Source organism: Boleophthalmus pectinirostris, unplaced genomic scaffold (assembly GCF_026225935.1).
Source record: "Boleophthalmus pectinirostris isolate CB_2022bp ecotype Guang Dong unplaced genomic scaffold, ASM2622593v1 HiC_scaffold_7, whole genome shotgun sequence".
In the NCBI taxonomy this organism is placed as follows: Eukaryota; Metazoa; Chordata; class Actinopteri; order Gobiiformes; family Gobiidae; genus Boleophthalmus; species Boleophthalmus pectinirostris.
This window is the reverse complement of record NW_026571473.1, coordinates 1,338,001-1,364,442: the sequence shown is the minus strand read 5'-3', so window position 1 is coordinate 1,364,442 and position 26,442 is coordinate 1,338,001. Positions and strand designations below refer to the sequence as shown.

The 26,442-nt window shown below is 41.2% G+C and overlaps 2 protein-coding genes across 2 annotated transcripts in view; one reads left to right on the top strand and one right to left on the bottom strand.

The window, feature by feature from the left end:
* Nucleotides 1–337: 337 nt before the first annotated feature.
* LOC129412179 (carcinoembryonic antigen-related cell adhesion molecule 5-like) lies at nucleotides 338–10,932 on the top strand. Its single transcript, XM_055165309.1, has 8 exons — nucleotides 338–2,865; nucleotides 6,093–6,413; nucleotides 6,663–6,944; nucleotides 7,029–7,295; nucleotides 8,938–9,210; nucleotides 9,285–9,536; nucleotides 10,162–10,264; nucleotides 10,386–10,932. The coding sequence occupies exons 1-7, from the start codon at nucleotides 2,766–2,768 to the stop codon at nucleotides 10,248–10,250; spliced, it is 1,584 nt and encodes a 527-aa protein (XP_055021284.1). The 5' UTR covers nucleotides 338–2,765; the 3' UTR covers nucleotides 10,251–10,264; nucleotides 10,386–10,932.
* A 10,259-nt stretch (nucleotides 10,933–21,191) lies between these two features.
* si:ch73-40i7.2 (FYN-binding protein 1) overlaps nucleotides 21,192–26,442 on the bottom strand; it is a 53,745-nt gene continuing 48,494 nt past the window's right edge. The window contains exons 20-25 of the mRNA XM_055164730.1: nucleotides 25,759–25,804; nucleotides 25,642–25,684; nucleotides 23,928–24,087; nucleotides 23,111–23,144; nucleotides 21,589–21,626; nucleotides 21,192–21,511 (exon numbers count right to left, since the gene is read on the bottom strand). Coding sequence (XP_055020705.1) covers nucleotides 21,480–21,511; nucleotides 21,589–21,626; nucleotides 23,111–23,144; nucleotides 23,928–24,087; nucleotides 25,642–25,684; nucleotides 25,759–25,804 — 353 coding nt within the window. The 3' untranslated portion in view covers nucleotides 21,192–21,479. The remainder of the gene's footprint in view (nucleotides 21,512–21,588; nucleotides 21,627–23,110; nucleotides 23,145–23,927; nucleotides 24,088–25,641; nucleotides 25,685–25,758; nucleotides 25,805–26,442) is intronic.

Genomic DNA, 26,442 nt, shown 5'->3' with positions numbered 1-26,442 from the left:
CCAGGACTAAACCAGGTCTAAACCAGGACTAAACCAGGTCTAAACCAGGTCTAAACCAGGACTAAACCAGGTCTAAACCAGGACTAAACCAGGACTAAACCAGGACTAAACCAGGTCTAAACCAGGACTAAAACCAGGACTAAACCAGGTCTAAACCAAGTCTAAACCAGGACTAAACCAGGACTAAACCAGGACTAAACCAGGTCTAAACCAGGACTAAACCAGGACTAAACCAGGTCTAAACCAGGACTAAACCAGGTCTAAACCAGGACTAAACCAGGACTAAACCAGGTCTAAACCAGGACTAAAAACTAAACCAGGTCTAAACCAGGACTAAACCAGGACTAAACCAGGACTAAACCAGGTCTAAACCAGGACTAAACCAGGACTAAACCAGGTCTAAACCAAGTCTAAACCAGGACTAAACCAGGACTAAACCAGGACTAAACCAGGTCTAAACCAGGACTAAACCAGGTCTAAACCAGGACTAAACAAACCGAATGTAGGTTGCTGTGTGTAGCGTGACCAAACAGAGGTCTGTACATGTGTCTCTCTGCACTCAGAAGGAGCGAGACACAAACAGAAACATTCGGTCAGTCTGCAACGCAAATGTGTATTTAACGATGATTTGTACAAGAAATGCCACGCTTTCCGTTGTGTTTGGGACAAGTGTGAGTCCATGTGCACAGTGTGTAAAGCAGCACATATGTTTCATGTCCAGTGGGAAAAAGTTTTACCAGGTGAGAGTCGCTCAATGTGAATGACGAGTCCCCACCTCCCACCCCCTGTACGGTGTCCTGGTTTTGACAAACGCAAATCTGGTCACACTAACCTGTATTCACCTGAATCATGTCTTTTAATCCGACAGAAATTGACGGCATCAGCGACACAAGAGCTGGAGTTTTATCTTCGCTTAGTTTATGCAAATTAGCGATGCAGTTTTAAATTTTGTTTTTGTGAGAGTTGCGCAAAACTGAATTAAACACATAATAATGTGAAATGGATTGATGTGGCTCTAGAGTGGTTACGGTTTATTTGTCGTAAAGTTGAATTTATTTATGCAGATAAGTAGTGCAGATAGTAAATAATAATGATGATCATTTTAATATAAAAACGTTGATGATTAATCGATAATCGATTGTTAATTCTTCCGACGATCGATTAAGAAACTTTCATCGAATGCCCATCCCTAGTTATAAGGCAACTGGTCTCAAATTGAGGCCCATTTGCGTATGAGACTTTGGATGGCGGCTATCTTGAATTTGGCATGAAATTGAGTTTTTTTTCTCCTTTAAAAACAAATCCACTGCTCCTGAATGGGTGCCATAGTGGTATTGAAGGTGATATTGAAGGATTAGGTATTGGGATTAACTCAAGGACAATATTAGACACATAGACTGTATAAAAGAAGTGGACTAAGTGAGTGTGACGTCACCCACAGCGTTCAGCGCCGCTCAAATGAAACTCGCAATGCTCACGGTTACAGGAGCAAACCTGAAGCCAGGCTCTGTGTTATGAATAGGATTTTTTTGATGGACAAAAAAGTGAGAAAAAAAAAAGCATCAGGATCATGGTAGAGCGGGTTAATATGAACATTTTAAGACCAAAAAAATGAGGCTCACAGCAGCAGTTACAGAGAGAGGGACGACAAGATCCAAATGCAAAGTCAATTGGAGCCAGAGTCAGAAGGAGCCGGAAGAGCCTCCTGGCGAACTTCCTGTGTCATGTTACACATACTTGTTTTGATATGGAGAGACCATACCTGTGCCTGATTGGTTAATCCACCTGTCAATCACACCCATGTGACTTCAAACTGCATGTCAGAGAGTTTTATCGCTATGGACAACCATTGCTGGGAGGCAGAAGAGAGATTCCAAAAGTTATGTAAAATATATCACTCATTTTAAAAGATCTTTGGCATTTTTTGCCCTACCAACATGGAAACTGGCATTGCACACGCCATTAGGATGAACCCTCCGAATTTGAGATTGGTCGGCTGAGCAGCTCGAGAGTTATGAGTAGAACACACAAACAAACAGAGACACAGACGTTCCTTGAATGAATAGATAGACTAGTACTTAAAATATAACACTCATTTTATCAGATCTTTGGCATTTTTTGCCCTAACAACAGGAAAATTGGCACTGCACACATATGTAACATTAGGATGACATCCTCTGTTGGATGAGCAGTTTGAGAGTTATGCGTGGAACAGACAAACAGAGACACAGACAGTTCTTTGAAATATTAGATAGATGAGTGAATAATGGTGATTCTACATTATTCGATGACTAAATTGACCTGTGGATATGTGCTCTCTTTAGTTGGAGCCCTGTTTTAGCAGAAAACAACTGTCCAAATGTACTACCTACGGATATTCACATAAATGAGTTGAAATTTGACTAAGGTATAAAGTATAAAATGTAATGACGGTGTATAAACAGCATCAAACTCGCCGTCTGTAATTCAAGGAAATATGTTGTAAACCTGGGGAAGTTAGGATTAGGGTTTGGCTTTATTGGATCTATACAACTGTAAACAGAAAAACATGAGGTCGATCACTGTCGATTTAGGCTGCTGGGAGCTCATTTTGACGGGGCTGCCCATTTCGACAGAACACCGGCCTTAAGTTAAAATTTTGTTTTGACTCCTTGGTGAGCTAAGGAGTCAAAACAAAATAGGCAGGTGCAATAACATGATATGAGCCGTGGAGCCGTGTATAATGATTAATCAAGGAACAGTTAACAAGTAACTGTTAAAAGACAATGGTCCTGCCTGATGCCACATTATACTGCTGTGTACTGGTGATGGTCAATTCAGCAGAAGATATGGATTTCAAAGTGATTATTCTTTGTGTTACATTTGGTAAGAACTGTTAAACTACTTATGCTGCTGTTAGGATAAAAAACTAGGTTTAGGTGGTGTATAACTACTGCTAAATGCCAAAGAGCTTAGTGTTGTCCTTGAAACTTTTGGTCTGACTCAGCATGTCAGTGAGCCCACTCACAACAGAGGGCACACTCTGGACCTGCTCATTACAAAGGGTGTAAATATTTCAAATGTCAATGTGGTTGATGTTGCTCTGTCTGATCATTTCTGTGTCTTCTTTGACCTGTCTGTTATTCCCAAACCACCGGCTGCTCCTACAGTTGTTCGAAGGAGACACATAAATGATAACACAGGTGCACTGTTCATGGAAATGATACATTTTGAAATTGCCTCATGTTCTAATGTTGATGATGTGTTGAACTCTGTGACTTTGAGTGTTTTGAATGTTCTGGATGCCATCGCTCCGATAAAGGTTAAAGTGGTTAAAGAGGCAAAAAGCTCCGTGGAGGAATGATGACTCAGTCAGAGCACAGAAAAGGGAGTGCCGGAAGGCTGAGCGGAAATGGCGCAAGTCAAACCTCCAGGTTCATTATGAGATTTACAGAGGAACAATGCATATGTACAACTACACTTTGAGTAAAACAAGAGAGAAGTATTTTTCGGACATTATTGGTAATTGCAGTAACAACTCTCGTGTCCTGTTTGCAACAGTGAACAGATTAACAAACCCTCCAGCTCCACTGCCACTAGAACTAATTTCCACATCTAAATGTAATGAGTTTGCAGTTTTCTTTAATGACAAAGTTCAGGGCATCAAAAATGCCATCAATTCCACAACACAAATAACAAGCATGCAGCCACAGAGACACTTAGAGCTGAATCACTTTGCACCTGTAACTGACAAAACTGTTTTAGAGATCGTTACCAGTCTGAGTTCATCTACTTGCTGCCTGGACATGTTACCCACTAGATTTCTAAAGTCTGTCCTCAACAGTTTACTTTCACCACTCACTCACATAGTTAACATGTCACTTCAATCTGGAACATTCCCAAACGCATTGAAAACTGCAGTCATTAAGCCTCTCCTAAAGAAGAGCAGTCTTGATGCCACAGTACTGAACAATTTCCGACCCATCTCAAATCTGCCGTTTTTTGGCAAAGTCCTTGAAAAAGCTGTTTACCAACAGCTTACGAACTTTCTCCAAATGAACAACTCCTTTGATGTTTTCCAGTCAGGTTTTCGAGCCCACCACAGCACTGAGACTGCTCTTATCAAGGTGACAAATGACATCCGCCTGAACACTGATGCAGGCAAAGTCTCAGTCTTGATCCTGTTAGATCTGAGTGCTGCTTTTGACACTGTCGATCATGGGATCCTCTTACAGAGACTAGAGGACTGGGTGGGCATCTCTGGTACTGTACTAAACTGGTTCAAGTCCTATCTAGAAGACAGGAAGTATTTTGTTGAAATTGGAAACTGTGTCTCAGATGACATGGCCCTGACCTGTGGGGTGCCTCAGGGGTCAATCCTGGGCCCCCTGTTGTTCAATCTCTACATGCTGCCCATTAGGCCAGTTAATAAGCAGCAATAACGTGTCGTACCACAATTATGCAGATGACACTCAGATCTACGTCTCTCTGGCAGCAGGAGACTATGGACCAGTGGAGTCACTTGGTCACTGCATCCAACAGATCAGTGTGTGGATGCAAAACAACTTTCTCCAGCTAAACTCTGACAAGACTGAAGTCATAGTGTTTGGTCCACAGAAACAAAGTGACAGTGTCAGCAGTCACCTCCAGTCTCTCTCTCTAAAACCTTCAAATCAGGCAAGAAATCTAGGGGTAATAATGGACTCAGACTTGAACTTTAACAGTCACATAAAATCAATAACATCTGCAGCCTTTTACCATCTAAAAAACATAGCAAAAATCAAAGGTTTACTGTCTAAATCAGACTTGGAGAAACTTATCCATGTGTTTGTCTCCAGTAGATTAGACTACTGTAATGGTCTGCTCACTGGTCTCTCCAAACGAGCTGTGAGACGCTGCAGAACATCCAGAACGCTGCAGCTCGGGTCCTTACTCGAACTAGGAAGTACGAGCACATAAGTCCTGTGCTCAGGTCTCTGCACTGGCTTCCTGTGCCTCAGAGAATAGACTTTAAAGCAGCTCTGCTTGTGTACAAGTCTCTCCATGGCCGAGCACCAAAGTACATCTGTGACATGTTAGTGTCATATGAACCATCTCGCACTCTGAGGACCTCAGGGACCGGCCTCCTGCTGGTGCCCAGAGTCAGAACTAAACAAGGGGAGTCAGCGTTTCAGGTTCATGCAGCTAAAACCTGGAACAGTCTTCCTGAACATGTGAGACAGACTCTTCTGTGACGCTGTTTAAATCCAGGCTCAAAACATTTCTGTTTAACTGTGCATATAACTGAAAGGTTTTCATTCCGCACTCTTCTCTCCAATTTATGTCTCTCTTTTTTTAATTTTAATCTTCATGATTATTTATGTTTTGATTTGTTTTTATTATGATTTTAATGTATTTCTTATTCTGTAAAGCACTTTGAATTACTTTGTGTACGAATTGTGCTATACAAATAAACTTGCCTTGCCTTGCCTTGCCTATGATGTTACTGATGTACTGCTATATTTTTATTATTGTACTATTAGAATTCACTATACAATGACCCAGAAAACAGAGACTAGATTACAGCTGAGGGATGCAGAGATAGATTCAGTTCATGTACAAGATATTCTATTTCTATCTATATGTCTAATCAATTAACTAAATAGGGCAAGGACTTATTGATAGGGATATGCAGACTCACGACTCATCACCCTGATCAGAGCAGCAAGACGCTCCCGTAAGGGGAGTGAGATGAATCGGGGGGATTCTTGTCACAATCGGATAAGATTGTGCAATAACGTGCCAAGAGGCCTGGCTGGTCTGTGCACCAACAAAGAGGCACTAAGTCTAAACCATGGTCGCCTCCCACTATAGTTTGCATAAAAATCATTGTATAGGCGTAAATATTCAGTCTCTGCATGGGAATGTCAGCACAGACTCCTTGTACAAGTATGACTTTGGAATAAGTAAATTATCTGGACTTTTTTCTGTTTCAAGTGTAATTTTTTTGTCTAAGCAGAAAGTAACGAACACGTGAGGAAAGGGTTATTTTCCTCAACACTACTAAATGAAATCTTTCAAAATGACTCTATGTTTGTTCTGGATTTTTCATGACCAGTGCTCTCAATCTGCAGGTTTTGCATCTGGAGATGGTGTGTTGCCTGACTCTGTGGATGCAGCTGTGGGAGGCACAGTCACGTTCACCACTTCACTGGCTCCAACACAAACTCCATTTATAGCAATAACATGGTATTTTGGCAGTACAAATATCATCACTTCACACGCTGGTGGTAACTTTACTGCTCCAGAGTATGAAGGCAGGATCACTCCGTTCATCTCTACTGGATCTCTGCAGCTCAGGAACGTGACTTATAATGACACTGGAGAGTACAGCGTTACCCTGATACCAGCAGGAAGTACGGTGCAAAGTGGGATCTCTACATTGAACGTTCATGGTAATTATAAATGCTGTATTATTATTCACTATTTATTTCATGAGCACATGAATTAAAAACTAATATTGGCAGAAGCTTGTTAGAATTTTTGAGTCTATTTTCCTTGGGGGATAAAGGCACCCTTTAGACATTTAATCTGTTATCGGTTAAAATAAGTGTTGTTTTTTTTACTGTTAGTGAACTATCTGTAACACCAGCCACGCTCTATTTTCATATGTAGACTAACATGTGCTGTCCCCCCTCTCTCAGAGCCAGTGTCTAATGTGAGAGTCACAGTGAGCAGCTCAGACTTAGTGGAGTTCAACAGTTCTGTGACTCTCTCCTGTTCTGCTGATGGGATCAACCTGACAACTTTCCTCTGGTTCAATGGCACTTCTGAAGTTACACTCAGTGACAGAGTGCACCTCACTGATGGAGGAGCAACTCTCACTATAGCCACTGTGTGGCGCTATGACCAGGGACCATTCACATGTAAAGTGTCTAATCCTTTCAGTAGCAGCACCAGTGCCCCAGCAGAAGTCTCCATCAGCTGTGAGTAAAGCATTTCTACAGTTCAGACGCACAAACAATCCCATGTCCAACTCTAAACTGTGTATTTATATTTGATATTTTCAGATGGACCTGATGATGTCATTTTGAGGAGCTCTCCTTTACTTGATTATTATGAGGAAGGTTCAACCGTGTCTCTGTCCTGCTCAGCTGACTCCAGACCTGCAGCTCACTTTAAATGGCTTTTCAATGGAGAGCTGTTGTCTTTTACTGAAGCACAGATACAAGTGAAGAACATGCAGATGAACCAGAGTGGAGACTACAGCTGTCAGGCTTTCAACACCAAAACTCTCAGAGATGCAACGTCTCAGCCTGTGAGGATCTCTGTGCTGAGTAAGAACTATTCCAGTGTCATACACCTGTCCTTCATCTACTTTTACATTGTGTATAACATTTGCGTGGTGCATTTACCCCTATGTTGCCAGTGCAGTGAGTATAGATGCATCAAAAATTTCGGACTCCCGGTCTTTGCACAATTCATACTGGGAAGGATTTTCCAAAAAAGTGAGCATCAAACCGCTATGTTTGTTTTCCCAGTGGGATGTGTCTATTGACAAAGCCAGTTTTCTTCTTGTCTTTTGAACCATATCACTTTTGTTTCTGGTTCTGATATTGTCATATTTTAGTTCTGGGATTCAGACATTGTAATTGTGTGGTTGTTGGATCCTAACAGCGGAAAACATTTCGAGTAATTTGTTTGTGAACTCCATAACTGCAAAAGGGAATCAGATGTGTGTGACTGCAAACCTCTGTTCAAGCTGTTTCTCTTCCCAACAGAATTGAAAAAAAGAGATATCAGATTTCAGTGGTTAAGCATTAACTCATTGTGTAATATTCAAATAAATATATAATTGCAATATTTAATATACGCATGCAGTACACTCAGGATACTTTATTACTCGATATAGTCTTCAACGGGAAGGACCAAAAAGGAAACCTTTGACCTTCTAAATCATCTCGAGTTTGCAGAGAACATTTTGTATGTGGAGCACCAACAAAGCAGGATCCTGTTTGTTAAGTGAGAGGTGCAGAAGACAAACAGACTGAGCTGCACTTTCTTGTTCTTGTGGTTTTACAGCAACATCACGTCTTGGTCTCTTTGCAGTGGAAGTTGTTTTCTTGGTGAACAGCTGGTGCCTTTCATTTTGGCGTTGACTTTTTAAATTCGTAACTAAGGTTGAGTGAGGGATCGGGATTTTGCTTTGATGGCTCCACATACAAAATGTTCACTGCAAACTCGGGATGATTTAGGCAGCCAAAGGTTTCCTTTTTGGTCCTTCCTGTGGATCAATACTGCCCATCGCCTTCTCCTTTCACTATTTTTCAATTCTGTTGAGAAGGGAAACACTTTGAACAGAGGTTTGCAGTCACACACATCTGATTCACTTTTGCAGTTATGGAGTTCACAAACAAATTTCTCGAGCCGTTTTCCGCTGTTAGGATCCAACAACCACACAATTACAATGTCTGGATCCCAAAACTAAAATATGACAATAGCAGAACCAGAAACAAAAGTGATATGGTTCAAAAGACAAGAAGAAAACTGGCTTTGTCAATAGACACATCCCACTGGGAAAACAAACATAGCGGTTTGATGCTCACTTTTTTGGAAAATCCTTCCCAGTATGAATTGTGCAAAGACCAGAAGTCCGAGATTCTGGATGCACCTATCCACGCAGCCTGTTGTGGCACTGTTGCACATGCGTCTGTCATCCTGGTACTTGCAATGTGTGCAGTAAACATTGATGCAGTTAAGGTTTGCCTAAACGAACCTGATCTCCGAGTCTCATTTCAAATATATTACATTTTGTTGGCAGATATTTTTCTTAATCAATCAAGGGGAGGATGTGGCCATAATTTGCATGTGTCCAGATAAATGAGTCATATTTACAGTAACTCTTCTTACACTTTGACAGCACTTACAATGCCCAGTGAGGAAACTTTTTTTCTGAGATATTTTGTTTTGTTTTCACAGAGAGAATCACAAATACTTCTGTTCTGCCATCCTCCAAAGAGCCGATCGAGGGCTCCTCAGTGAACTTAACCTGTGATGCCTCTGGTTCCATCTTCACCAGAAACTGGTCGATAAATGGACAGGAGCTAAATCCTTCTGAAAACATTGTATTTTATGACCAAAAACGAGTCTTGTCCTTCAAAGTCTTGAACAGAAAAGACAGTGGAAAGTACCTCTGTGAAATCATCAACTCCATCAGCTCTCAGACAGCTCTTTATGTTCTGGAGGTTTTCTGTAAGTGTCTGGGTTCATTATGTTTCATTCATTTACTGAAAAAACATTTCCTTTAACTCAACATTATTTTACAGATGGACCAGAAAATGTTCAAATCTCAGGTCCAAAAGAGATTCAGGTGAAAAAAACACTCAAATTAACCTGCTTCAGTAACTCTGTACCAGCTGCTAAGTACACCTGGATAAAGGGTGGGACTGTTCTCACTCACTCATCTGCTTTTACTAAACCCACGGCTGGATCTTCAGATGGTGGAAAGTACATCTGTCGAGCTTCAAATCAAATCACAAAGAAAACATCTGAGGCATCACATACAGTGAATGTAAAGGGTAAAAAGTGGATTTATGTTTATTTTCCTGTAGTTCAGACTTTCTTGTTGGTCAAACAAACTAACTCTTTACAGAAGATATATGTCTTATCATATATTTATTTAGCATTTCACTATAACACACACAGACATTTACATGTTGTATGTTGTAAATCACAGTATTTGTCTGAAATGACTTTTGACCACAGCAAGTAACAGATTTTATTCTTTCCTGTTTAAAAATGGCATCATGACTTTTCTGCAAACCACTGTCTGAACAAACTGAAATCTTCTGAGCACATAAGCCTCAGATGCAGGACAACGCAGGATTACACACACACAAAAAACAAACAAACAAAAAAATACAGGCTCCATCAAAATACAACTATGAGCAAATGAATGCTGAGGAAACACGGATAGAACATGGACAAAATAAAGTCAAAGTCAATTCTACAGAATATGTCTTCTTTAAATCATATGAACACAAATCATCACTGGATCTGTGGAGTTTTCCTGTTTGACTCTTGAGCTGTGCTGCTCACAATAATTCAACATTCACCAGTCACAATGTGCACAGTCTGCAGTGACACTGAGAGGACACTAAGTGGTGCTGTGGTTAACTGGATCTCATTGTATTTCTTGAATAGGCCGGGGGTGTCCCTCAACTGGAGCCATCGCTGGGATAACTGTTGCTTTATTAGTGGTCGTTGCTGGAGCTGCAGCCGGAGGCTTTTAGGTGTATAAACGCCAGTAAGTTAAAAAAAACAAACATATCTTCAATGTCTCATTTATAATATGTATGTAGGCCTCCTGTATACTGACTATGTTATGTTTGATTTGCATTTATTTATTTATTTTATTTTATTTTCAGAAAAGGCAGAAAGTTCAGGAATAACAGTAAGTATTATTGTAGTTTATCAAATATTCTCAAAATAAAGTTGAAGTGAGATGACACGTCCACATCCTGGTCAGAATGAGCGTCATGTCTACGAGAATACTTCAAATACACACAACTCTAACAATGATGAAGAAACTGTGTATGAGAATGATTTCAATCCATACAATCAAAACTTGTAACTCTAATCTCATTTTTACTTCAATTTCCTCATCACATAAATGATTGTTTCAGTGTTTTAGACGCTGTGTTTAACTCGAACAGTTCTGAATGTATGTATTGTTCTGGAAATCTTTACATCAGTGATCTTTTACTGGGTTTAGGCTGTTCATAAATGGTACATCAGATATCTATTGTTAAGCAAAGTTATCCCAACCTCTTGATTGTTTTATCTTGTTTTTTGGAACTAGTTTGATTGCTGGCTGTAATCCTGTCATCCTCTGTAGAACACTCTGGCCTTGTACCCACATACAAGTCTATTGTTTCTATCAGTCCTAGTTTGTCATTCTACTCATAGTTGTGTGTTGACCCAGCCTTGTGTTGACCTGTCTCCAGATGAGACTAGGTCTTATCTTATGTGTGTGTATCATCCCTGTGCCTTATGCCCCCTGTGGGGTGTAAAGACTCTGTCTACATTGTTATGTGACAGTTTAGGGACAGACGAGTCTCTGTCAGGGACCGGCAGTTCTGTGATTTTATGCACAATTGCTTCAATAAATCAGACTCCTTGATTCAAAGCAACTTTTCAGTTCTTTTTTAATGTTTGCAGTCTGTTCCACAACACTACATACTGTAAAATACAACAATGTCTCTGCAGTTGGACTAAATAAACCTTGAACAATAGAGCAAAAAACTGTTGAAAACTATGACATCAGTGCAATGAAGTAGTATTAGAAACATTCACAAAATGTATATTTCAAAGTCACTTTGTGTGTTTTAATAAGAAAAAAATATATAATAATATTAACTCAGGAGTGTGAGGATCTCTGTTTTGAGTAAGTCAACAATTCAAGATTTAAAACGCTATAAAACATTCAACAGAGAACATACTTCAGTTCTTCTTGTTTAATTTTGAACTAATGATATTCTGATTTTGTTTTGTTTTCACAGAGAGAATCACAAATGTTTCTGTTCTGCCATCCTCCAATGAGCCGATCGAGGGCTCCTCAGTGAACTTAACCTGTGATGCCTCTGGTTCCATCTTCACCAGAAACTGGTCGATAAATGGACAGGAGCTAAATCCTTCTGAAAACATTGTATTTTATGACCAAAAACGAGTCTTGTCCTTCAAAGTCTTGAACAGAAAAGACAGTGGAAAGTACCTCTGAAATCATCAACTCTCAGACAGCTCTTTATGTTCTGGAGGTTTTCTGTAAGTGTCTGGGTTCATTATGTTTCATTCATTTACTGGAAAACATTAATTTCACAGATGGACCAGAAAATGTTCAAATCTCAAGTCCAAAAGAGATTCAAGTGAAGGAAACACTCAAATTAACCTGCCTGAGTGACTCAGTGCCAACTGCTAATTACACCTGGATAAAGGACGGGACAGTTCTCACTCACTCATCTGAATATACTAAAACCACAGCTGGATCTTCAGACAGTGGAGAGTACATCTGTCGAGCTTCAAATCAAATCACAAACAAAACATCTGAGGCTTCACATACAGTCACAGTGCATGTAACGCGTTAAAACAAGTAGATGAATGTAGATTTTTCTGTAGTCCAGACTTTCTTACTGAGGTTATTTTTTATAGAATATGAACACAATCAGCAGAATCTGTGGCATTCCTGTTTGGCAGCTCACATGACTGAGCTGCTCAGGATCATTCAGGCTACACTTCATTAATAAAGTACAGCTCTATGGCTACAAATATCAATGTGAGAACAGTGTCACAGATACACCGGGATATGCTTCAATTGAGCTGAGAGCAGAACACATAGATAATAATTGAAAGTGTTAGTGTTAGATAAGGACAGTGACCCTAACTGTTGTAAAATCCAACATTGTTCTTCCTGTTCACAGGTTCTTTCACTTCAGTTCTAGCCTTGCTGGCACCTGACACATTGTCACTGGAGTGTCTTCTGGAGATAAGAACAGTAAATCTGCATTGAGTCTCCTCTAAATGTGAATGAATAGCATCAAGTTGACTCTGTTGGTGTTTTATAGTAAAGTCAAGTTAGTTTTGTGCACTGTTGTTCTGCAGGTTTCTGTTCAGGAGCTGGTGTATTATCACAAGGCTCTGTAGATGCAGCTGTGGGAGATGCTGTGATGTTCACCACGTCTCTTTATCCAACACAAAGGGTGTTTGGCACTAAAGCTTTCATCTGCTCTACTGTTCCTAACAACTACTGCTCCAGAGTATGAAGGCACAATCACTCTGTTCATCTCTGCTGGATCTCTGGAGCTCAGGAACATACCTCTAAATGACACTGGAGTTATAATGTTGCCATAACAAGCAGATGGTGCTGTAAAGGATGGACACACCAAATTAAACACATGGGGTAAGTAATGACACATTAATAACAAATGAATTCTGCAGACAATAATGTATATAGTCTGTAGCTATACAAAGAACTGATTATAAAAGTCATGAATTGCACCGGCGGTGCTGTGGTTTAAAGCGTTGCACATATATGGTTGCTACCACATCCATATTGTGGGCTCACCCTCAGTAAGTCTCCACCCACTCTCTCTCCCTGTCTTGACCCTGTCATGTCCCTGTCTTGACCCTGTCATGTCCCTGTCTTGTCCCTGTCTTGTCCCTGTCATGTCCCTGTCATGTCCCTGTCTTGTCCCTGTCTTGTCCCTGTCATGTCCCTGTCATGTCCCTGTCTTGTCCCTGTCTTGTCCCTGTCTTGTCCCTGTCATGTCCCTGTCATGTCCCTGTCATGTCCCTGTCTTGTCCCTCTGTCATGTCTTGTCCTGTCTGTCCCTGTCATGTCCCTGTCTTGTCCCTGTCATGTCCCTGTCTTGTCCCTGTCTTGTCCCTGTCTTGTCCCTGTCTTCACATACCTGTAGCAGACTGTCTGTATCATTTGTCCGGGCTTGGTGTCGCTCACAGCACAGGCCAAACCAAAGTCTATCAGTTTGATGGCGAGGGGCTGCCTCACGTGATCGATCAGCATCACGTTATCGGGCTTCAGGTCGCTGTGGATGACGCCGACGCTCTTCAGGAAGAGCAACGCCCCGACCATCTGCAAGAGATACGAGCTCACTTTAACACACGTGGAGTTAAGAGCAGGATTCACATCAAAACACATTGTCTGGTATAAAATGCAAATATAAAAACACATTCTGATGAGTCCAGAGTTTTACCTGAGTGACGATCGGACGGATGTTTTTGAGGCGCAGACTCTGACACGGAGCCATGGCCTGGTACTCCTGTAGACTGATGTCCAGCCTCTCGAATTCATGGCAGAAACGTCCCCCGATACTTAAACGAGTCAATCCACTGGACGATGTGATACGACTCAGAGCCTTTCTCCTTGAGGCTGCGCAGCATCTGGGCCTGTAGGGGGCGCACAAGATCACATACAAGTTTAATACAATGGATAAACTTAACTCAAGATTTTAGTCCTGGTTTAGTCCTGGTCTAGTTCGAGTTTAATCATATTTTTGCCTTGGTCTAGTTCTGGTTGAGGCCTGGTCCAGTCCTGGGTCAGTCCTGTTCTAATCTAGGTTTAGTCCTAGTTTAATCACATTTCACTAAACCAGGACTAAACCAGAATTAAAGCCAGGACTAAACTAGCTCTAAACCAGATCTAACCCAGGACTAAACCAGGACTAAATCAGATGTAAAACCAGGTCTAAAACCAGGACTAAATCAGGGATAAAACCAGGACTAAACCAGCACTAAAGCAGGACTAAACCAGGTCTAAACCAGGACTAAATCAGATGTAAAACCAGGTCTAAAACCAGGACTAAATCAGGGATAAAACCAGGACTAAACAGCACTAAAGCAGGACTAAACCAGGTCTAAACCAGGACTAAACCAGGACTAAACCAGGACCAAACATGAAACATGTAAAACAGTAAAAACTCTCCTGTCCAATCAAATTAAAAGTGACTTTTAAGACCAAATCTAAGCTATTTTCAGATGAAATAGTTTGATCAAACCAGTTTCAGTGAAAACATGTTTCTGCACGTGTGTCTTACCTCCTTCTGTCCGAAGTGGAATTCGCTGTTGTCCCGTCCTTTGAGCACCTCCAGCGCCACCGTCTGGCCGCTGTTGGTGTTGTAGCAGAGGGCGACCACTCCGAAGCCCCCGAAGCCCAGGATCTGCTGCACTTCGTAGGACGAGGAGCTGGAGCTGATGTAGTCTCCAACCTTCACGTTCATGCTTCAGGACGAGGACAAGACCCAAGCAAGGAGGAAGTAACTGTAGTACTGCAAAAAGTACTGCGATGTACTACAAGAAGTACTGCGAGATGTACTGCAAATTCCGAAACAAAGAATTAGTGGAGCTTGCATTAGATTGTACAAACAAAATAACAAACAAAATACATATAGTAAAAGTTTAATAGTACAAGTATAAAAGTACAGTTCAGTTTGTGTTTGGACACTATTCAAGGTGAAAACAAGAAACTGGTTGGTTTAATTGGTCTAGTCCTGGTTTAGTCCTGGTGTAGTCCTAGTTTCATCATATTTTTGTCCTGGTTTAGTCCTGGTTTTAGACCTGTTTTAGATCTGGCTTAGATCTAGTTTTGACCTGGTTTTAGTCCTGGTTTAGACCTGGTTTAGATGTAGTTTAGACCTGGTTTTAGGCCTGTTTTAGTCCTGGTTTAGACCTGGTTTCGCTCTAGTTTAGTTCTAGTTTAGACCTGGTTTAGTTTCCGGCAATGAGTGAAATTACCAAGAAAAAAAAAAGAAAAAGAAAAAAAAAAGGGGGTGGGGATATAGCCCAGAATGTGAAAACAGTAAAATACTGCTCTGTAATCCATTTATTTCAACAAAGTAACTGTAATCCAATTACCACTCACTGAAACAGTAACTGTAACTGAATACAGTTACTCATAATTTGTACTCTGATTACGTAACTCCAGTACATGTAATCTGTTACTCCACAAAACTGACCAGGACTAAACCAGGACTAAACCAGGACTAAGTTAGAGCTGTACCAGACCTGAACCAGGTCCAAACCAGAACTGAACCGAGGACTGAACCAGGACTAAACCAACCAGTTTTTCACTGGCAATTAATTATGTATTTTGATTGATTTATATTGATTTCTCTAACCCTTACAGAATCCTGAACCAATCCGGTGAATTTGTCACGTTTTAAGGTCAATTGTATTTGTTGAGCGCAGACAAGTTAGCCTAGATGTAGCCTGGGTGTGCTAACGTGAGAACCATCTCTGACTGTTGCCTTCTGTTTGGAATTTTGCATTCAAAGGAAAGCGTAAATGCACAAGGGCACATTTCTTTGAATAACCTCATCGTAATCATGATCTACGTATTGTTAAAAGGGTTATTTGCTACAGTATTGGTTGTTTTTTGTGTAACATAATGGTAAAATCCCGAAGCGATTAAAATATGAACATGTAAACTCACAAACCTCACGTTTTTCTTCCCAAAAGTCTTGTAGTCCGAGTGAGAGGGCGGTCAGTACAAGTCTGCTGGAAATAATCCAAAGATCTGGCTGGTTTTGGTCAAAATGTAAGGATAGTTTTATAAGCGCTTTTTCTCGTCTCGAGTAAAGTTTGCAAAGTTTGCAATGTTTAAAAAACGCACATAGCAACAAATATAACAACAGCACGCACGTGCGCACTGACGTAAGCACGTAGCGACTTGGCGTGTTCTACAGTTTGTGTGTCCCAATTCAAAGGCCTTAAAACCAGCCTTCGGAGGCTGCAGCCCTCGATTTGGGACACAGCCCATATGTGACACATAAAAAAAAAAGTGGGTCAATGATTTAAAATATTGTTAAAAACATGATTTATTTCTATCATTCTGTTACATTTGAAAAAGAATTCATTTGGTACAAAAAGTATAAATGTTAAAAACTGTACAATTCCATATTTACAAGTTCGTTGTTGTTTTTTTTAAATAAAGTCATGGAGGAAGGATGTGAACTGCGTCTCTGTCCGTCACTGTCTACAAAAAGCAACCACGTATCTCTCCCACACTGTCGGAGTAGAGGGCACAACATTTTGGAGGCACCGCTGGGATGTTTGTCCAGAGTTTTATCCGACGGCCGGAAGCGGAAGCTCGAGCCCAATATTCCTTTTCGAACCCGAGCATCGGAGCGAGCAGCGGAGCGAGCAGCGGCAGGACGCACAGCGGTCAACTTGGCTTTGCCAACCACGTGGAGCAGGTTGGATCTCAAGTGTGCACAAGCACCACTAGAGGTCACTGCAAGACCACCAAGTTCATAAGCCCACGTTGGACTGTTTTGCCCACTGACCTGATCAAAATGGAATCAGAGGTAGAAACACTGCAACTACAAATCCAAGGTGGACTATAGGGACTGAATGTTGAACAACTGCTAAGCATATGTAATACATTGAAGAGAGCAGCTCAGTGGCAGAAGTGGAGGACAGCTAATCACACTTATCACAAGCCATGTTGAAAGAGCTGACTTAGCTGAGCTGGAAGATGAGGGAATGTCTGACCTACGGTGTCCTGGTTTTGACAAACGTAAATCTGGTCACACTAACCTGTATTCACCTGAATCATGTCTTTTAATCCAACAGAAGTTGACCGCATCAGCGACACAAGAGCTGTAGTTTTATCTTCGCTTAGTTTCTGCAAATTAGTGATGCGGTTTTAAGTTTTGTTTCTGTGAGAGTTGCGCAAAAATGAATTAAACACATTCTAATCTCAAACGGATTGATGTGGCTCTAGAGTCGTTACGGTTTATATGTCGTAAAGTTGAATTTATTTATGCAGATTAGTAGTGCAGATAGTAATAATAATGATGATCATTTAATATAAATATGTTAATGATTAATCGATAATCGATCGTTAATTCTTCCGACGATCGATTAAGAAAATTTCATCGAATGCCCATCCCTACTCAAATCGACGGCATTTAAACTGTAACAGTACTTGGGGGTCGTGCACATGCGCAGTAGAGCAAGGTAGCTCACATCGACGGGTAGCTCAAATCAATAGGACACCGGACGCGCCCTCATGCTCTCTTTGGAACACGACAGATGTATTATGTTCCTTACATCATGTTGGATTTTGATCTGTAGAGTATCTAAGTATTTTACATCGTGATTAAAAGTAGTAAAAACTCATTAACTCAGACGGGTCAAGTGCCCAGATCAAGTTACAGTGCAACACCAATCCTCACCTTCAAATATTTTGAACTGAGCCATTGCTGCTACCATAAAACTCACAGACAAATGACATGAATAATGCTTGAAGTAAAACGCACTCCTCCTTCCACTGTATTTGAAATTAACAACATTTTGTCTGTGTTACAGCCCCGTGCAAAGAACTGGAGACGTCTGTGAAGAGTCTCCAGACGTGATCCTCCTCGACTCTTTCAGCCCAAATGTTGAGAGGGAGGAACAGGAGCAAAAGAGGGATGAAGAAGTCATCATCCTTCAGCCTCCCAGCTCCAACAGAAAGAGGAGGATGGAGCAAGAGGAGGAGAGCGCCCTGGACTCATCTTCCTTTGTGCCTGTGGACTCTGCCCGTAAGAGCAGGAAGAGGAAGCCAGAGGACACCCTGGACTCCTGCAGGCCAAAGATTATGAGGGAGGAAGAGGAGAATATTGAGCTGGAATCTGTTCCAAAGAGAAATGAAGGGGAAGTAATCATCCCACAGATTCTCCGAGCTAACAGAAAGAGGAAGATGTGATCAACCTGGATTCTGTTTGTGAGAACAGAAAGAGGAAGTGGAAGGATGGGGAGACCATAGACGTGGACTCTGAGCGTGAACAGCTCCGAGAAGCAAAGCGCTGGAGCTGTTTGTGACGAGTCTCCACGTCTGATCATCGACCTGGAAGACGTGGAGGTGGAGTCTGTTCATGAGATCAGGAAGAGCAGGGATACAGATGTAATCATTGTGGATCAACCCAAATCAAACAGGAAGAGGAAACAGGAGGAAGTAATCGACCTGACGTCCTTGTCTCCCAAATACAGGAAACATTAACCTCCCCATATTCCACATCCATTTTTCATGAGTGCATCAGTGATGTTATGAGCTCATGAATAGTGGATCAACAACAGTTAAGAGGGATAATTGAATTGTAGCAAATCTAATTCATTATGGCCAAAACTAAAATGTAGAAACTCACTTCTCTGGACTGGATCAAACCGAACAGTGAACTTGTCACCTTTCAGCAAAATTAGACATTTTCCATTTATGTGAATCATGTAGATCAGCAATAAAAATAACGAATAGTGACTACAGGCCAGAGTCAAAGGTGCAGAACCATTTTTACTGCTTTAAGTGAAGAACACAGATAGTTCATGTTAAACATTTGTACATGGGGTCAGTGGATATTCCTCATCTAACCGGAAGAATTCCATCCACTCCATCCGGGGACTCCCAGACGTCCTCCACCCCAGACACTTCCTCCAGCTCCTCCTCCTAAATCAAGAGCTCTGCTTTTCAACTCAGCTCCCTGTTCACCACAGCACTACTACTTGGACTCCTCCACTTGATTCAGGGAGTCTCCACTCACCTGAAGAGGGCAAACCTCTTTCTCCACATGAGAACCATGGCCTCCATCGGATTTGGAGGATCTGATCTTTATCCCAGCCGCTTCACACTTCGGCTGCAAACTGCATGTTGGTCCTGGTTTAATGAAGCCAAGAGCACAAAGAAAAATCCTTCAATAAATATTCAGTGCATCAATTATTTGAGTATTTTATTGTGAGTAAAACTTTTGGTGTTAAAGCAGCTGTTGTTTCCATATTAACATTAGTGTTGTATCTTTTAAGTACAGCAAATTTTACCTCTTTCAAACGATCCCATCCTATCTGCTTAAAGTTTTTACCTCTTTGTCGTCAAATAAGAGCTTTAAGATGAACGTGAACAGCCGATTATGAACCCCAGTTTGAGTGACAAGGCAAGTTTATTTAATTCAAAGTGCTTTACAGAATAACAAATACATTAAAATCACAATAAAAAAAACAATCAAAACATAAATTATCATCATAAAGTTTAAAAGAGAGAGAGACATTAGATAAATTAGAGAGAAGATTGTGGAATGAAAACCTTTCAGTCAGACGCAGCTAAACAGAAGTGTTTCGAGTCTGGATTTCAACAGAGTCAGAGTCGAGTCTGTGTCACATGTTCAGACTGTTCCAGGTTTTAGCTGCATGAATCTGAAACTCTGACTCCCCTTGTTTAGTCCTGGTTTAGTCCTCCTTTAGTTCTGGTTTGGTCTGTGTTTAGTCGTGACTCTGGGCAGCAGCAGGAGGTCGGTCCCTGAGCTCCTCACAGTGCAGATGGTTCTTGTGGCTCTAACATGTCACACATGGACTTTGGTGCTCGGCCGTGAAGAGACTTGTACAAACAGAGCTGCTTTAAAGTCTCTTCTCTGAGGGCCTTCTGTCCAGACTCTTTTATCAACAGAAGACTTTTGTTGTTTTTTTGTTTCTTCAGTGTCCAACTGCTGTGAATATGAAGCATATTTGACCCACCAAAAGGACAAACAAAACAAATCTGGAAATAACTAGATGATGACTCTGTAATAATGGTTTGATAATGGTGACAGAGTGGTGTTACGACCCAGCTCTGTTAGGGACAGGGGAAGTAACAAAAGAGCCAAGATGGATAATGGAATAAATTAAATAATGTTTAATTAACAGGAGTGTAAAAGATAAATTAACAAAACAGACTAAACTATTTACAGAAAGTAACCTAAACCAAGAAACAAAACAACAGGATTAACAGACAACGAGTTTTGTGGCACAAAACGGGTCACACAGGCTTATACAAAAACAAGTGGTTAACACTATAGTGGTTAACTACTTGGTCTCCTGCCTGCCCCACAACACTTAAAACCACTGAACACCTCGATAAAAGAGGTCTAAAAATACTGGATAAAAAACCCACTTCCCACCACCACTGTCCCATTCTGAGCACAGGCTTTTGGATTTCAGGAATATGATCAAACTTAAAAGAGCTTGTTTAATTTATAAGGTCATACACTCCCTCGCTCCACCACCGTTAAAAGAGAACATCAAACACAAAGGCATCTCAGAAAGAACCACACGAGCCACCACCAGAGGAGACCTGCTCATACCCCACAGATGGAACAACTGTGGTCAGAATGTTTTATCTGTCCAAGGTGGAAATCTATGGAACACTCTTCCACTGACACTGAGAGAGTGTCCTACATACAGCTCTTTTAATAAAGCTCAAATGAAAAACTGATTCTGGTCAAACCAAACATGTCTCATGTCCAACTGCACTGTGATTTGAATTGATCTTCTATGGACACATATTTACATGTACTGAATGTGTCACCAAACAGACTGCAAAATAATGGGAATTGGGCAATAACTGGACTGTATAATATTTTGGAATGTGCAATGATGACAACTGTACAATACTGGGAACTGTGCATTGAATGGAGTGTATATTTTTATTGTTTGGCCCCAATCTGGTGTGTTTACATTCATGTTGTGTCATGTTTGTTCATTAACATGCTCTCTCCCAAACAAATAAATAAATAAATAGTTTAAAAACACAGTAGAGCACTTTCTGTATTACCACATGACATCACACGGTGTTTTCTGTTGGAGATGAGAACTCAGCCTGAATGTGCAGGGTTTGTGCATTAAACATGTGTGAATGAAACAAAACACGACCCAGGTCATTTGAATATGAAAAGTTTAAGTAAAACTGTACATTTTTTTTATTTAAATTATGGCCAAACTCCACACACAAAGTTACAGTTCCATAGTGTCATCTGTACAGTCAGTTTACTTCTCAGCATCGCTCCTTCACTTTTAGTCCCAGTAAAAATACAAATGATTTCACTTTAAAACAGCATATTTTCATCATAATGCTCCATACTCGAGCTTTAATCGAATGAATATAACAATGTTTTTTTCTCCTAAATACTTGTTTTGTTTTTCGTTTAAACAGAGGCGCTTGTTTGTCAGTAGTCTGCGTTGTCATTGTCGTACACATCTGAGGGAAGAAAGAGAAAGAGTAGGTCATTTGAATGCAGTTTAAATATTTGTCATTTAAAAAAAACACAAACTCACCGCTGGGGTACTCGACATCATCATAAATGTCCCCCTCACTGACAAGGAAACAAACAGATTAGTCAACAAATACATGAATGTTCAAAAGAAATAACGACTTCTTCACTAAAGCAGATCATTCATGTTTGTGCATCAGAGTTTAAAGAGGAGGTATTTGACTTCTGAGTATTAACTGTAACACATCACATATTTAGATCATCACCACACTAGTCAAGACCAAGACCTGTCCGAGACCACAGGGTCCCGAGACCAGGACAAGACCAAGAACTCTGAGGATCGAGACCAAGACAAGACCGAGACCACGATCCATCGAGAGCGAATCGAGACCATCTTAGTAATTTTCTATATTCATTTGTATTGTACAATTATTTTGGCACAAATATATCAATGTTTTTATACATTTATTTCCATTTGATCTGATTGATGTTAATTTAGGCATTAAAAAAGCCAAGCAAACTGTACTGCACTGAAACACTCTTTGTGCCCTTTTCTGGAATCTCACCCACAGTTTGAGAACCTCTTCTTTAAGAGAACTTCCACTGGCACTTGACAGAAATATTTACCAACCTCTGCACATTTACCAAACCAAATGCCCATCGTGACAAATACAAATGAATTTGTGCACTTTTTTTTTTATGTAATCAGTGCGTATTGAGGAGAGAGCCTTGTGCTCTGTACGCAGGGAGGAGAGCGTGAAAAGGCAGATGGACAGGAAGGATCGTGTTTTAAAAAGATGAACCTGCCTGGAGACGAGGGCACACGCTGCTACAGACGAGCCGCACGCTGAGGCTGTGTGTACTGCTTTGTGCAAGCACTGTCTGCACGCTCCCGCACGCTCCCGCACGCTCCCGCACGCTCCCGCACGCTCCCGCACGCTCCCGCACGCTCCCGCACGCTCCCGCACGCTCCCGCACCACGCTCCCGCACGCTGATACAAATGCGATCACACTCGGCGAGTGTCAGACCTCGAGCCTGAGACAAGACCGAGTCCAAATGCGTAAAAACGGTCTTGGGGCTGGTGAGACCAAGACTGGAGTACTACCGCACTACATTTTACTGTTTTGATAATGATATTGATTATTAACACTGATTTTGTTAATGATATATTCACTGAAAACCACACACTAACTTTCCGAAAGTTTCAGAAAGAGAGTGTTCCCTTGTAGAGAGCTCTATCACACAACAAAACCAGCATGCATCCTGCACATCACATCAGGTTTGTTAAGTTGTGTGCAGTTTTGTATCATGTTTTTGTGTATTTATTAAGAACTGTCGTGTAAGAGTAAAGAGCATGTATGACATAGGCCTCAGGTCTTGGAAAGAATCGTACAGCTAACCATATGGCGGGGTCAGGAGAGATCACTAAATGACTCAAACATGATGGATGACATCTGTCATCATGTTTTACATGAGGTAACATTGTAACATGGGTAACATGGTAGAAAACTCTAAGAAGTCATGGTAGAAAACTCTAAGAAGTCCTTTTAGCATTCCCCCTCTTTAAATAGTCATTTTTACTCACAGTGGTAGAAGATGAGACTTGTTCACATAACCAACTGTAAGAAAAGGAAAGAACATTACAACTCCACAAATGTAACAGTGAAGAAAGCCCCAGGCCCCTCCCACAACTGCTCCAGCCTTTATGGCCTTTTCAGCCTGGTCCATGAGGAGCATCCCTGACCTGACCCTGCTCTATGTTCTGCTCTGGAGAACACAGTGACACCTGTCTACACCTGTCTACACCTGTCTACACCTGTACTGTCCCTGCAGCCTCTTTAATCTCTAATGGTCTCTGGAGCCTGTCAGGTGAGCACCAGCCAAATCCACCCCATGTCCTGAACAGACACTGACTACACCACACTAGAGTCACACTTGTCACATGCTGACTGCACTAACACTGGAGGGTTTGTGGCAGGTGATGAGGGTTTGGTGCAGGTGATGAGGGTTTGGTGCAGGTGATGAGGGTTTGTGGGCAGGTGATGAGGGTTTGGTGCAGGTGATGAGGGTTTGGTGCAGGTGATGAGGGTTTGGGGCAGGTGATGAGGGTTTGGTGCAGGTGATGAGGGTTTGGGGCAGGTGATGAGGGTTTGGGGGCAGGTGATGAGGGTTTGGGGCAGGTGATGAGGGTTTGGGGCAGGTAATGAGGGTTTGGGGGCAGGTGATGAGGGTTTGGGGCAGGTGATGAGGGTGTGGTGCAGGTGATGAGGGTTTGGGGCAGGTGATGAGGGTTTGGGGCAGGTGATGAGGGTTTGGGGCAGGTGATGAGGGTTTGGGGCAGGTGATGAGGGTTTGGTGCAGGTGATGAGGGTTTGGGGCAGGTGAGGGGCAGTGGTTCGTACATTTTCCAAACTTGTTTCGACACAGGGCCTTCTTGCTGTGCATCTGCAGGATGTCTAGGACGTCTCCAGGGGACACGTTGAGGTCTTTGGGCCCTGGTTTCTTCAGGAGAGCATTGGGGTCCACCATCATGGTCTGCAGCACCTTCAGAGGGCCCTCAAACTGTGGGGGACAAAGAGAGCACATGTTACAAAAGACCTGTGGGTGTGGATGGAGCCTCTGCCTTTTCTACAGGAATAGTTTGGTTGTGTTTATTTTCACTAATGTGATAATGTGATGATGTCCACATGGAAGTTGCATTCAAGTTCTAGAAGCATGGAAGTATGGAAGATTTACTATTTTCATGTTTTTGAAAGAGATCTCCAATCTCTTATTTATAGTCATTTGTTTGGGATTGGCTCCACAAACCTGGGCCATTAAAGTGGAGCTAAACACTAAATCAAACTAAACTGAACATGGTGTTCTAATCGTTTCTACTGTTCATGGGCCTTTACTTTACTGCTGTATTTGCTTCTATCAGAAACATGTTGGGGGTTGTATATATATCATAAGAAACTTGTTTTATATCATAAGAAACTTGTTGTATATCATAAGAAACTCATATTAGTTCTTTGCAGTGACATCATTCTGGGCGTGTTCCCCAACATGTATCTCTATGGTGGGATGTTCAGCAGTGACCATGGTGATGCACACATGACACACTGTCAAAACGTTTTAAGATGATCTGAAACTCAGTAAAAAATACAAAATGGATTTAAACAGGAGCCTGTGATCAGTAGGAGCATTCAGCATACAAGTATCATTTACTGTATTTTTCAGACTGTAAGTGGCACTTTTTTCATGGTTTGGGTGTTTCCTGTGACTTATACTCCAGTGCAACTTATATATTAAAATGTTCACACTGACAGCGGTGAGAGGCTCTAGTCTTGTGTGTGAGTATCTGCTGCTCCTGTTCCTCCTGTACCACTGTCACTTGGCTCTACTGCACATGTCTCCTGCAGAAAGAGCCTCTGCCCCTCATGTTGTGAAATATTCAGCCAAAAATTATAATCGAGCAGCAGAAAGAAAGTTTGGAGTGAGCGAGAAACTTGTGAGGGACTGGTGGAAAGCGGAGATGGAGAACACAGCTTCATGGCAACTGGGAGAGTGCACTATGCAACTTTCCTGAAAGTCACTGGATGATGGACAAAGCCTGGACTTCAGTGACACTGAAACCATCCTGTCGGGATTCAGAAAGACCCAAATAATTCTAACTGGAACTGATGCTGTGTCTGACGACAGCGACACAGAAGAGTTTGCGGCGCTCTGTTTACCTACGGAGGTCGAGGCCGAGTTGTTCAGAAGTGAGACCGAGTATGAAGAATTGAATGGATTTAGTGATTTGGAGTGAGATGGAGAGTTTGGTAAACTTGTTCTGTTCTGTTGTTTATAGTTTATCTGAAGAACTGTTCATATGTGACGTTAACAGTCTGTTGTTCTCTGTGACTTATAGTCCGGTGCGACTTATATATGTTTTTTTTCTTATTCATTATGCATTTTTTGGCTGGTGTGACTTATACTTCGGAGTGACTTATAATCCAAAAAAATACGGTAGATGAAAAGTGATACTTATTTTTATACTGAATTAAAAATGTTTCAAGTCTCAGTCATTTTCTCTTCTGAGTAAAAGTGTCTGGTGATACGTTCAAAAATACAAGTTGGCAGTAAAATGCGTACCTTAAACTTCTTCTTGAGCTCCTTCTCGATCTTTGGGTCGATGCTGTAAAAACAGGAGAGTTAGTGCGTGTGAAGGACAGCACAGAGACAGACGTGAGGACAGAGGGAGGGGAATACTTCAACTCGATTGGTGGAGGAGGGAAGTCCACGTCGTCGTATTTATCTGAGGAAACACAAACGCATTATTGGTCTGTCAGCCATGTTCTTCACCGCAGAGGTGTAGAGAAGTCAAAAAATGTACTCAAGTAAGATTATTAATACTTCTAAATAATATTACTCTTTCTCTTACACTGTAAAACTGAACTTTCAAAGAAATTAAATAGATGAAGTTGTGTTTACTATAGGTTTTAATACTAGTCCTACTAACTTCATTATGTCAAGTTGCTTTAACAAGTTCTTCTTTTTGAGTCATTTTAACAAATATTTTTTTGTTAAAGGGAACTATTTTGGGTAAAAGTGAGTGTAACTTAAAAACATAGATGATGTAGAACTTAGTAGAATTAAGTAATTAAAAAACAATATGTCATGTGTGTATAATGTACTATGTGTGTACTATAATGTGTTAGGTATGTATGATTATTAAACTGTATAGAGTCGTGGACAAAATTGTTGGTCCCCCTCTGGTAAGGAAAGAAAAATCAGCAATGGTCACTGAACTTGAAATGAGAAAATCAATAATAAATAAAAATTTACTGAAAAATAACCAATGAAAATCAGACCATGTTTTTGAATTGTTGTTCAACAGAATTATTTAAAAAAAAAAACTAATGAAACTGGCCTGAACAAAAATGATGGTTCCTC